Source organism: Epinephelus lanceolatus, chromosome 12 (assembly GCF_041903045.1).
Source record: "Epinephelus lanceolatus isolate andai-2023 chromosome 12, ASM4190304v1, whole genome shotgun sequence".
Classification (NCBI taxonomy): domain Eukaryota; kingdom Metazoa; phylum Chordata; class Actinopteri; order Perciformes; family Serranidae; genus Epinephelus; species Epinephelus lanceolatus.
This window is the reverse complement of record NC_135745.1, coordinates 45,622,501-45,633,470: the sequence shown is the minus strand read 5'-3', so window position 1 is coordinate 45,633,470 and position 10,970 is coordinate 45,622,501. Positions and strand designations below refer to the sequence as shown.

General features: G+C 45.6%; 1 protein-coding gene across 1 annotated transcript in view; it reads left to right on the top strand.

Annotated features, from left to right (window-relative positions):
* The first annotated feature begins 4,037 nt into the window (after nt 1–4,037).
* mplkip (M-phase specific PLK1 interacting protein) overlaps nt 4,038–10,970 on the top strand; it is a 10,368-nt gene continuing 3,435 nt past the window's right edge. The window contains exon 1 of the mRNA XM_033650054.2: nt 4,038–4,439. Within this exon, the coding sequence (XP_033505945.1) occupies nt 4,116–4,439 (324 nt within the window). The 5' untranslated portion in view covers nt 4,038–4,115. The remainder of the gene's footprint in view (nt 4,440–10,970) is intronic.

Below are 10,970 nucleotides of genomic sequence, written 5' to 3'. Positions count from 1 at the left end.
TTGATCTGTAGGCTTTAGCTTCAATCGTTATTTTGTAACCTTGATTTCATTGTTGTGTCAGTCTGAAATCCTGAAAATATCCTTCAAATGCATATTGTAGACCCTTCTTTCTGAAATCACTTTTTTGTTTTTCCAAAGATTTGAGAGTATTTCTCCAGGGAGTGCAGTTAGCGACAGTGGGAGCGCTATGCCAGTCTAGCTCTGAAACCAAAAGTTTGTAGGACTTACCAACAGTAACTACGGGGGGTGGACCTTAGAGAAGGGTGAATTAACCTGCATGTCTTTGGACTGTGGGAGGAAGCTGGAGTACCTGGAGGAAACCCATGCTGACACAGAGAGAACATGTCAGAGCACCTGGAGGAAACCCACACTGACACAGGGAGAACATGTAAGAGCATCAGGAGGAAACACACGCTGACACAGGGAGAACATGTCAGAGCACCTGGAGGAAACCCACGCTGACACAGGGAGAACATGTCAGAGCACCTGGAGGAAACCCACGCTGACACGGGGAGAACATGTGGGAGCACCTAGAGGAAACCAACGCTGACACATGGAGAACATGTAAGAGCATCAGGAGGAAACACACGCTGACACACGGAGAACATGTCAGAGCACCTGGAGGAAACCCACGCTGACACAGGGAGAACATGTCAGAGCACCTGGAGGAAACCCACGCTGACACGGGGAGAACATGTCAGAGCACCTGGAGGAAACCCACACTGACACGAGGAGATCATGTCGGAGCACCTGGAGGAAATCCATGCTGACACAGGGAGAACATGTCGGAGCACCTGGAGGAAACCCATGCTGACACGAGGAGATCATGTCGGAGCACCTGGAGGAAACCCACGCTGACACGAGGAGATCATGTCGGAGCACCTGGAGGAAACCCACACTGACACAGGGAGAACATGTCGGAGCACCTGGAGGAAACCCACGCTAACACAGGGAGAACATGTCAGAGCACCTGGAGGAAACCCACACTAACACAGGGAGAACATGTCAGAGCACCTGGAGGAAACCCACACTGACACGGGGAGAACATGTCGGAGCACCTGGAGGAAACCCACGCTGACACGGGGAGAACATGTCGGAGCACCTGGAGGAAACCCAGGCTGACACGGGGGAGAACATGTCAGAGCACCTGGAGGAAACCAACGCTGACACGGGGAGAGCATGTCGGAGCACCTGGAGGAAACCCACGCTGACACAGGGAGAACATGTGGGAGCACCTGGAGGAAACCCACACTGACACGAGGAGATCATGTCGGAGCACCTGGAGGAAACCCACGCTGACACAGGGAGAACATGTCGGAGCACCTAGAGGAAACCCACGCTGACACAGGGAGAACATGTCAGAGCCTCTGGAGGAAACCCACACTGACACAGGGAGAACATGTCCGAGGACCTGTAGGAAACCCACACTAACATAGAGAGAACATGTCAGAGCACCTGGAGGAAACCAACGCTAACATAGAGCGAACATGTCAGAGCACCTGGAGGAAACCCACGCTGACACAGGGAGAACATGTCAGAGCACCTAGAGGAAACCCAGGCTGACACAGGGAGAACATGTCAGAGCACCTGGAGGAAACCCACGCTGACACAGGGAGAACATGTCGGAGCACCTGGAGGAAACCCATGCTGACACAGGGAGAACATGTCGGAGCACCTGGAGGAAACCCACGCTGACACAGGGAGAACATGTCGGAGCACCTGGAGGAAACCCACACTGACACGAGGGAGAACATGTCAGAGCACCTGGAGGAAACCAACGCTGACACGGGGAGAACATGTCAGAGCACCTGAAGTAAACCCATGCTGACACAGGGAGAACATGTGGGAGCACCTGGAGGAAACCCACACTGACACAGGGAGAACATGTCAGAGCACCTGGAGGAAACCCACACTGACACAGGGAGAACATGTCAGAGCACCTGGAGGAAACCCACGCTGACACAGGGAGAACATGTCAGAGCACCTGGAAGAAACCCACGCTGACACAGGGAGAACATGTCAGAGCACCTGGAAGAAACCCACACTGACGGGGGAAACGTGGGAGCACCTGGAGGAAACCCATGCTAACACGGGAAGAACATGTCAGAGCACCTGGAGGAAACCCACACTGACACAGGGAGAACATGTCAGAGCACCTGGAGGAAACCCACGCTGACACGGGAAGAACATGTCAGAGCACCTGGAGGAAACCCACACTGACACAGGGAGAACATGTCGAAGCACCTGGAGGAAACCCATGCTGACATGGGGAGAACATGTAAACTCCACACAGAAGGGCTCCCTCCTAGGATCAAACGAAGACTGGGCGGCCCCTCCCTAAACGCAGAACACGCGCACCCTCATCTTTCATGGGGGTCACATTCTGCACGAGGGGACGCATTTGCACATATGCGCAATGGTTGCACATATGCACTATCGTGAGGCTTGCATAGAATCAGTTCGAGGAAGGAGAGAAGAGACCTGCAATCTGACCGCGTATGCGTCGCTGCAATGATTGACAACACTCGGCATCTGACCAATCAGAGGGGTTCGTCGGCAGGCACTTGCAGAGCTGCAGCAGGTGAAGAGTTGTCGACATGGCATCCAAAAGACATCACGAGTCTGGAGCGAGCAAGAGGAAAAAAAAAGGTAAAACAAGAGGAAGCTTGTGCTTCACTTCAAGGTGGGTATGTTATTGAAATAAAACTTTGTGGCACAAACACCTAAGTTGCTACTCATTAGATAGGAATCTGTCTCCAGTCTCTGTCTAGACTGGCAATTTTTTTTTTTCCAGCGGCCCTGATTAATATTTATTGAATGTCTTGTTAACGCCCTATGCGTTCACCTCTGATGAAAAGGAGTGGTAAAATGACCAGCAGGTGGTCGTATATATTGATAGGCTATCAACTTTAGCCAATATATAAAATATTGGCCAAAGTTGATAGCCTATCAATTTATGTTGTTAATATAAGTTTTCGACTGTTTTTATGGAGGTAAATGTCGCCATCTGTTGGTGAATTTAATTCGTAACAGTCAGCTTTTGAGGAGACAGAGAAATACTGATTGAAATGAGTGTGTAACTGATGCATTTGTTGACTTTGTTTGATCCTGAATTAGCATGTTACTGTCATCTGTACATAATAATAACAATAATAATAATAATACAACAATAATGATGTTAATAATAATAATAATAATAATAATAATAATAATACAATAATGATGACAATAATAATAATAATAATGTAATAATAGATAGCAATAGTAGTATTTTTTTGTTAATATTAGTAGAAGTAGTAGTAGTAGTAGTACTACCAGACCAGTACTAATAGTAGTGGTAGTAGTAGTGCATTTGTTATTGCTAATAGAGGTTTTCAAGTTAAATGGCATGTTGTTGTACGGTCATTTTGTACCTATGATACATTTGGAATGGGGAGAGGTGTGTGTGTGTGGGTGGGGCCTCCAAATAAAATTTTGCTTAGGGCCCCAATTTGGTCAGGGGCAGCCTTGAACCACGAACCCTCGTGCTGTGAGGCAACAGTGCTAACCACTCCACCATCACCACCATTATTATTATTGTTATTATCATTATTATTATTGTTATTATTATTATTATTATTGTTAACATGATGTTTATCCGAGTTCATAAAGAAGCTGTTGCAGAAACTTGAGTGAAACTTGCAGCCTGTGAGAGTTTAAACATGTTGATGTGTCATAGACCGTCTTTTTCTTCAGTTTCTTCTTCAATTTCCCTTTCATGACATCAACACTGAGGTGATTCAGTTTTCCATTTGAAGCAGCAGCACCTCCTTCAGGAGAAACTGATTCATTACAGATAAACTGTGACCCAACACACTTAAAGTTTTTGTTTCATTTTACTTTATTTTATTTTATTTCATTAAATTTTGTTACATTTTATTTAAATTCATTCTAGTTTTTTTTTGTTTGTTTGTTTGGGTTTTTTTTTAAATTTTCTCTGCAGTGATGGCCCTGGTCGCCGATGGGCGGTGCTATAGGCTGTCCTACTGAAAGTACATCGGCCTCCATTTCCGGTTCCGGTTAGTGCACCGTGTTTTGTTGTGTACCTCTGTCTCTGTACCTTCTCACTGTCTCTAATGTACAGAGCACCAGTAAATCCTCAGCGGAGTCCCGGAGCTCCGCGGCCGGCTGGAAGGTTTCCTTCCCCGGCCTCCTGCTGGAGTTTTCACGGAGCTCGCTCCCCATACGGAGGCTCCGGTCACCGCGGAGGATCTCCCCGCGGCTGCCCCGCCTTCTCCCCGGGCTCTCCGGTCTACTCCCCGGGATCTAACCGGGGATACAGGGATGGTTCTCCGGCCGGGTTCGGCAGCGGGTCTCGAGGATTCGGACAGTCCCGGCACAGAGGGAGCGGTTTCCGGAGACCTCCTTCCTTCAGTCCCGGCTCAGCTCACAGCTCCCAGGTAAACTCACCTGCTGCACAGGCGCGGTCACGTGTTTGACTTAAAGATCAGAACACACTGACCCTCCGCGTGCGTGTGAACCGTAGCACGTTATTTTGGTTATAGTAAACTTACTGTGTGTGTGTGTATGTGTGTGTGTGTGTGGTGGTTGTTGTAAACAAAAGAAATCAACAAAGAAAAACATCAACATCAAAACAAAAAGCCTTGTTTATAATCTTAGACTGAAACAAACAGGAAACAAACTGTGATTATTTTTATTGAAGCAGTTTACAAACAGATTATGAACAACTAATCCTGAGGGGTGTTCCAGAAAACTCTGAGTGTGTTAACTCTGAGATGAAGGACACTCTGAGTGTGTTAACTCTGAGATGAGGGACACTGAGTGTGTTAACCCTGAGATGAGGGAAACTCTGAGTGTGTTAACTCTGAGATGAGGGAAACTCTGAGTGTGTTAACTCTGAGATGAGGGAAACTCTGAGTGTGTTAACTCTGAGATGAAGGAAACTCTGAGTGTGTTAACCCTGAGATGAGGGACACTCTGAGCGTGTTAACTCTGAGATGAAGGACACTCTGAGTGTGTTAACTCTGAGATGAAGGAAACTCTGAGTATGTTAACTCTGAGATGAGGGACACTGAGTGTGTTAACTCTGAGATGAGGGAAACTCTGAGTGTGTTAACTCTGAGATGAGGGACACTCTGAGTGTGTTAACTCTGAGATGAGGGAAACACTGAGTGTGTTAACTCTGAGATGAGGGACACTCTGAGTGTGTTAACTCTGAGATGAGGGACACTGAGTGTGTTAACTCTGACATGAGGGACACTCTGAGTGTGTTAACCCTGAGATGAGGGACACTCTGAGGGTGTTAACTCTGAGATGAGGGACACTGAGTGTGTTAACTCTGAGATGAGGGAAACTCTGAGTGTGTTAACTCTGAGATGAGGGAAACTCTGAGTGTGTTAACCCTGAGATGAGGGAAACTCTGAGTGTGTTAACTCTGAGATGAAGGAAACTCTGAGTGTGTTAACCCTGAGATGAGGGACACTGAGTGTGTTAACTCTGAGATGAGGGAAACTCTGAGTGTGTTAACCCTGAGATGAGGGAAACTCTGAGTGTGTTAACCCTGAGATGAGGGACACTGAGTGTGTTAACTCTGAGATGAGGGAAACTCTGAGTGTGTTAACTCTGAGATGAGGGAAACTCTGAGTGTGTTAACTCTGAGATGAGGGAAACTCTGAGTGTGTTAACCCTGAGATGAGGGACACTGAGTGTGTTAACTCTGAGATGAGGGAAACTCTGAGTGTGTTAACTCTGAGATGAGGGAAACTCTGAGTGTGTTAACCCTGAGATGAGGGAAACTCTGAGTGTGTTAACCCTGAGATGAGGGACACTGAGTGTGTTAACTCTGAGATGAGGGAAACTCTGAGTGTGTTAACTCTGAGATGAGGGACACTCTGAGTGTGTTAACTCTGAGATGAAGGAAACTCTGAGTGTGTTAACTCTGAGATGAGGGACACTGAGTGTGTTAACTCTGAGATGAGGGACACTCTGAGTGTGTTAACCCTGAGATGAGGGAAACTCTGAGTGTGTTAACTCTGAGATGAAGGAAACTCTGAGTGTGTTAACTCTGAGATGAGGGAAACTCTGAGTGTGTTAACTCTGAGATGAAGGAAACTCTGAGTGTGTTAACTCTGAGATGAGGGAAACTCTGAGTGTGTTAACTCTGAGATGAAGGAAACTCTGAGTGTGTTAACTCTGAGATGAGGGAAACTCTGAGTGTGTTAACTCTGAGATGAAGGAAACTCTGAGCGTGTTAACTCTGAGATGAGGGAAACTCTGAGTGTGTTAACTCTGAGATGAAGGAAACTCTGAGCGTGTTAACCCTGAGATGAGGGAAACTCTGAGTGTGTTAACTCTGAGATGAAGGACACTCTGAGTGTGTTAACTCTGAGATGAAGGAAACTCTGAGTGTGTTAACTCTGAGATGAGGGAAACTCTGAGTGTGTTAACCCTGAGATGAGGGAAACTCTGAGTGTGTTAACTCTGAGATGAGGGACACTGAGTGTGTTAACTCTGAGATGAGGGAAACTCTGAGTGTGTTAACTCTGAGATGAGGGAAACTCTGAGTGTGTTAACTCTGAGATGAGGGACACTGAGTGTGTTAACTCTGAGATGAAGGAAACTCTGAGCGTGTTAACTCTGAGATGAAGGAAACTCTGAGTGTGTTAACTCTGAGATGAGGGAAACTCTGAGTGTGTTAACTCTGAGATGAAGGAAACTCTGAGTGTGTTAACTCTGAGATGAAGGAAACTCTGAGTGTGTTAACTCTGAGATGAAGGAAACTCTGAGTGTGTTAACTCTGAGATGAGGGACACTGAGTGTGTTAACTCTGAGATGAGGGACACTGAGTGTGTTAACTCTGAGATGAGGGAAACTCTGAGTGTGTTAACTCTGAGATGAAGGAAACTCTGAGTGTGTTAACTCTGAGATGAAGGAAACTCTGAGTGTGTTAACTCTGAGATGAGGGAAACTCTGAGTGTGTTAACTCTGAGATGAGGGACACTCTGAGTGTGTTAACTCTGAGATGAGGGAAACTCTGAGTGTGTTAACTCTGAGATGAGGGACACTCTGAGTGTGTTAACTCTGAGATGAAGGAAACTCTGAGTGTGTTAACTCTGAGATGAGGGACACTCTGAGTGTGTTAACTCTGAGATGAAGGACACTCTGAGTGTGTTAACTCTGAGATGAAGGAAACTCTGAGTGTGTTAACTCTGAGATGAGGGACACTCTGAGTGTGTTAACTCTGAGATGAAGGAAACTCTGAGTGTGTTAACTCTGAGATGAGGGAAACTCTGAGTGTGTTAACTCTGAGATGAAGGAAACTCTGAGTGTGTTAACTCTGAGATGAAGGAAACTCTGAGTGTGTTAACTCTGAGATGAGGGAAACTCTGAGTGTGTTAACTCTGAGATGAGGGACACTCTGAGTGTGTTAACTCTGAGATGAAGGAAACTCTGAGTGTGTTAACTCTGAGATGAAGGAAACTCTGAGTGTGTTAACCCTGAGATGAGGGAAACTCTGAGTGTGTTAACTCTGAGATGAGGGAAACTCTGAGTGTGTTAACTCTGAGATGAAGGAAACTCTGAGTGTGTTAACTCTGAGATGAGGGAAACTCTGAGTGTGTTAACCCTGAGATGAAGGAAACTCTGAGTGTGTTAACTCTGAGATGAAGGAAACTCTGAGTGTGTTAACCCTGAGATGAGGGACACTCTGAGTGTGTTAACTCTGAGATGAGGGACACTGAGTGTGTTAACTCTGACATGAGGGACACTCTGAGTGTGTTAACCCTGAGATGAGGGACACTCTGAGGGTGTTAACTCTGAGATGAGGGAAACTCTGAGTGTGTTAACTCTGAGATGAGGGAAACTCTGAGTGTGTTAACTCTGAGATGAGGGAAACTCTGAGTGTGTTAACTCTGAGATGAGGGAAACTCTGAGTGTGTTAACTCTGAGATGAGGGACACTCTGAGTGTGTTAACTCTGAGATGAGGGACACTCTGAGTGTGTTAACTCTGAGATGAGGGAAACTCTGAGTGTGTTAACTCTGAGATGAGGGAAACTCTGAGTGTGTTAACTCTGAGATGAGGGAAACTCTGAGTGTGTTAACTCTGAGATGAGGGACACTCTGAGTGTGTTAACTCTGAGATGAGGGACACTCTGAGTGTGTTAACTCTGAGATGAGGGAAACTCTGAGTGTGTTAACTCTGAGATGAGGGAAACTCTGAGTGTGTTAACTCTGAGATGAAGGACACTCTGAGTGTGTTAACCCTGAGATGAGGGACACTCTGAGTGTGTTAACTCTGAGATGAAGGAAACTCTGAGCGTGTTAACTCTGAGATGAAGGAAACTCTGAGTGTGTTAACCCTGAGATGAGGGAAACTCTGAGCGTGTTAACTCTGAGATGAAGGACACTCTGAGTGTGTTAACTCTGAGATGAAGGAAACTCTGAGCGTGTTAACTCTGAGATGAAGGAAACTCTGAGTGTGTTAACTCTGAGATGAGGGAAACTCTGAGCGTGTTAACTCTGAGATGAGGGAAACTCTGAGCGTGTTAACCCTGAGATGAGGGAAACTCTGAGCGTGTTAACTCTGAGATGAGGGACACTCTGAGTGTGTTAACCCTGAGATGAGGGAAACTCTGAGCGTGTTAACCCTGAGATGAGGGACACTCTGAGTGTGTTAACTCTGAGATGAGGGAAACTCTGAGTGTGTTAACTCTGAGATGAAGGAAACTCTGAGTGTGTTAACTCTGAGATGAAGGAAACTCTGAGTGTGTTAACCCTGAGATGAGGGACACTCTGGGTTTTCAGCTCCAGACAGAGAGGTAAGTCAAACTCTGAGTCAATCACCATGGCAACTGACTCTGTGAACCTAACCTGCTCGCTGGCAGGTTTTCTATGAGAAACCCTGAGTTCACCCTGTCTCCTCCCTACTGCCGAGCCTGAAGCAAACTGGCAGACACACATGGGTTGTTCGTATGTAGGAAGAATTAATTCACAATGCTTTACGCTGGGAGAGGATCTTCAGACCCGTTTAGATGTGCTGTCTTTCCCCAATGAATATCTGTTTGAACCGTACAGTTTTTCATTAGACTCAATCATTTACCGGCCACAGATATCAAATCTGACACACCACAGACGTGCGCTCTCATCAGAGCAAATGTTTTTTTGTGAACGGTAGCTTTTTATATGATATTGGTGATGTTTTGTGTCCTCTGCCTTCTTTCTGTTGGCTGAGTAGAAGTCAAATGTTACTCAGCAGGATATTAGGCAAGAGGACACACAAGCTGAAACAGTATTTTTGGGGGGTTGAAATTACTAGTGGCCTACAGTACATAATGACATAGCCACTGAATGACAGGTTATTGAAGCTACTTTGTTTAATAAATCAAATATGAGTCAAACTAAAGGAAGGTACAGTCATGGCCAAGTCAAATATGCCTTACTTGTTTGAATGATGTTTTTATATTTCATTTTAAGCTGCTTCCAAGTGTGTTTCCCCTGTGAGATTGAACCTACATGAACATCAGATTTTATTCCAAACCACTTTTTCACCTATAAGCTACAATTTTAATTAAGTGTGGTTAAATGTAAATTAATGAACTAGTGCATTCAAACGGACGCATTGACTCAGGCAGCAGTTTTCTCCCATCAATCAATCAATCAATCAATTTTATTTATAAAGCCCAATATCACAAATCACAATTTGCCTCACAGGGCTTTACAGCATACGACATCCCTCTGTCCTTATGACCCTCACAGCTGATCAGGAAAAACTCCCCAAAAAACCCTTTAACGGGGAAAAAAACGGTAGAAACCTCAGGAAGAGCAACTGAGGAGGGATCCCTCTTCCAGGACGGACAGACGTGCAATAGATGTCATACAGAACAGATCAGCATAATAAATTAACAGTAATCCGCATGACACAATGAGACAGAGAGAGAGACAGAGAGAGAGACAGAGAGAGAGAGAGATGCAGGTAATGACAGTAGGTTACAACAACATTATTGAAAGTAATAATATTATAGTTATAGTTCTGGCTACTGTGGTACAATTTGTTGAAAGTATGTATTAATAACTGGCAGTATACATGTGTGACAATAGTCATATGTGTATAATAACAGTAGAAGTATGACTAATGACTAATGATGGCAGCAGCAGCAGGAGGCATCTGGCAGGACCACGGCAGCAGCACAACCACACACGTCACGCTGTCCAGGCACCGCTGTGATATGAGTTAATCTGAGAGACAGTGGAGCACAAAGGCTCCGGAGAAGAAGCCGAGTTAGTGACATCCAGAATGGCTGAGTTAGCAAGATGCAGTAATAGGATACGAGAGAGAGAGAGAGAGAGAGAGAGAGAGAGAGAGAGAGAAGGAGAGAAGGTGCCCGGTGTATTATAGGGGGTCCTCCGGCAGACTAGGCCTAAGTCAGCCTAACTAGGGGCTGGTACAGGGCAAGCCTGAGCCAGCCCTAACTATAAGCTTTATCAAAGAGGAAAGTCTTAAGTCTAGTCTTAAATGTGGAGACGGTGTCTGCCTCCCGGACCGTAACAGGAAGATGATTCCACAGGAGAGGAGCCTGATAGCTGAAGGCTCTGGCTCCTGATCTACTTTTGGAGACTTTAGGGACCACGAGTAACCCTGCGTTCTCAGAGCGCAGTGTTCTGGTGGGATAATATGGCACTATGAGCTCTCTAAGATATGACGGAGCTTGACCATTTAGAGCTTTATAAGTTAACAGTAGGATTTTAAATTCAATTCTGGATTTTACAGGGAGCCAGTGCAGAGAAGCTAAAACAGGAGAAATATGATCTCGTTTCTTAGTTCCTGTTAGTACACGTGCTGCTGCATTCTGAATTAGCTGGAGAGTTTTTAAGGACTTACTAGAGCTACCTCCCATGCTGCCTCTCTCTCCTTGGCAGCTTTAGTGCTGTTACTTTGTTTATGAAATATATGCTCATATTCGCTGTAGGCATT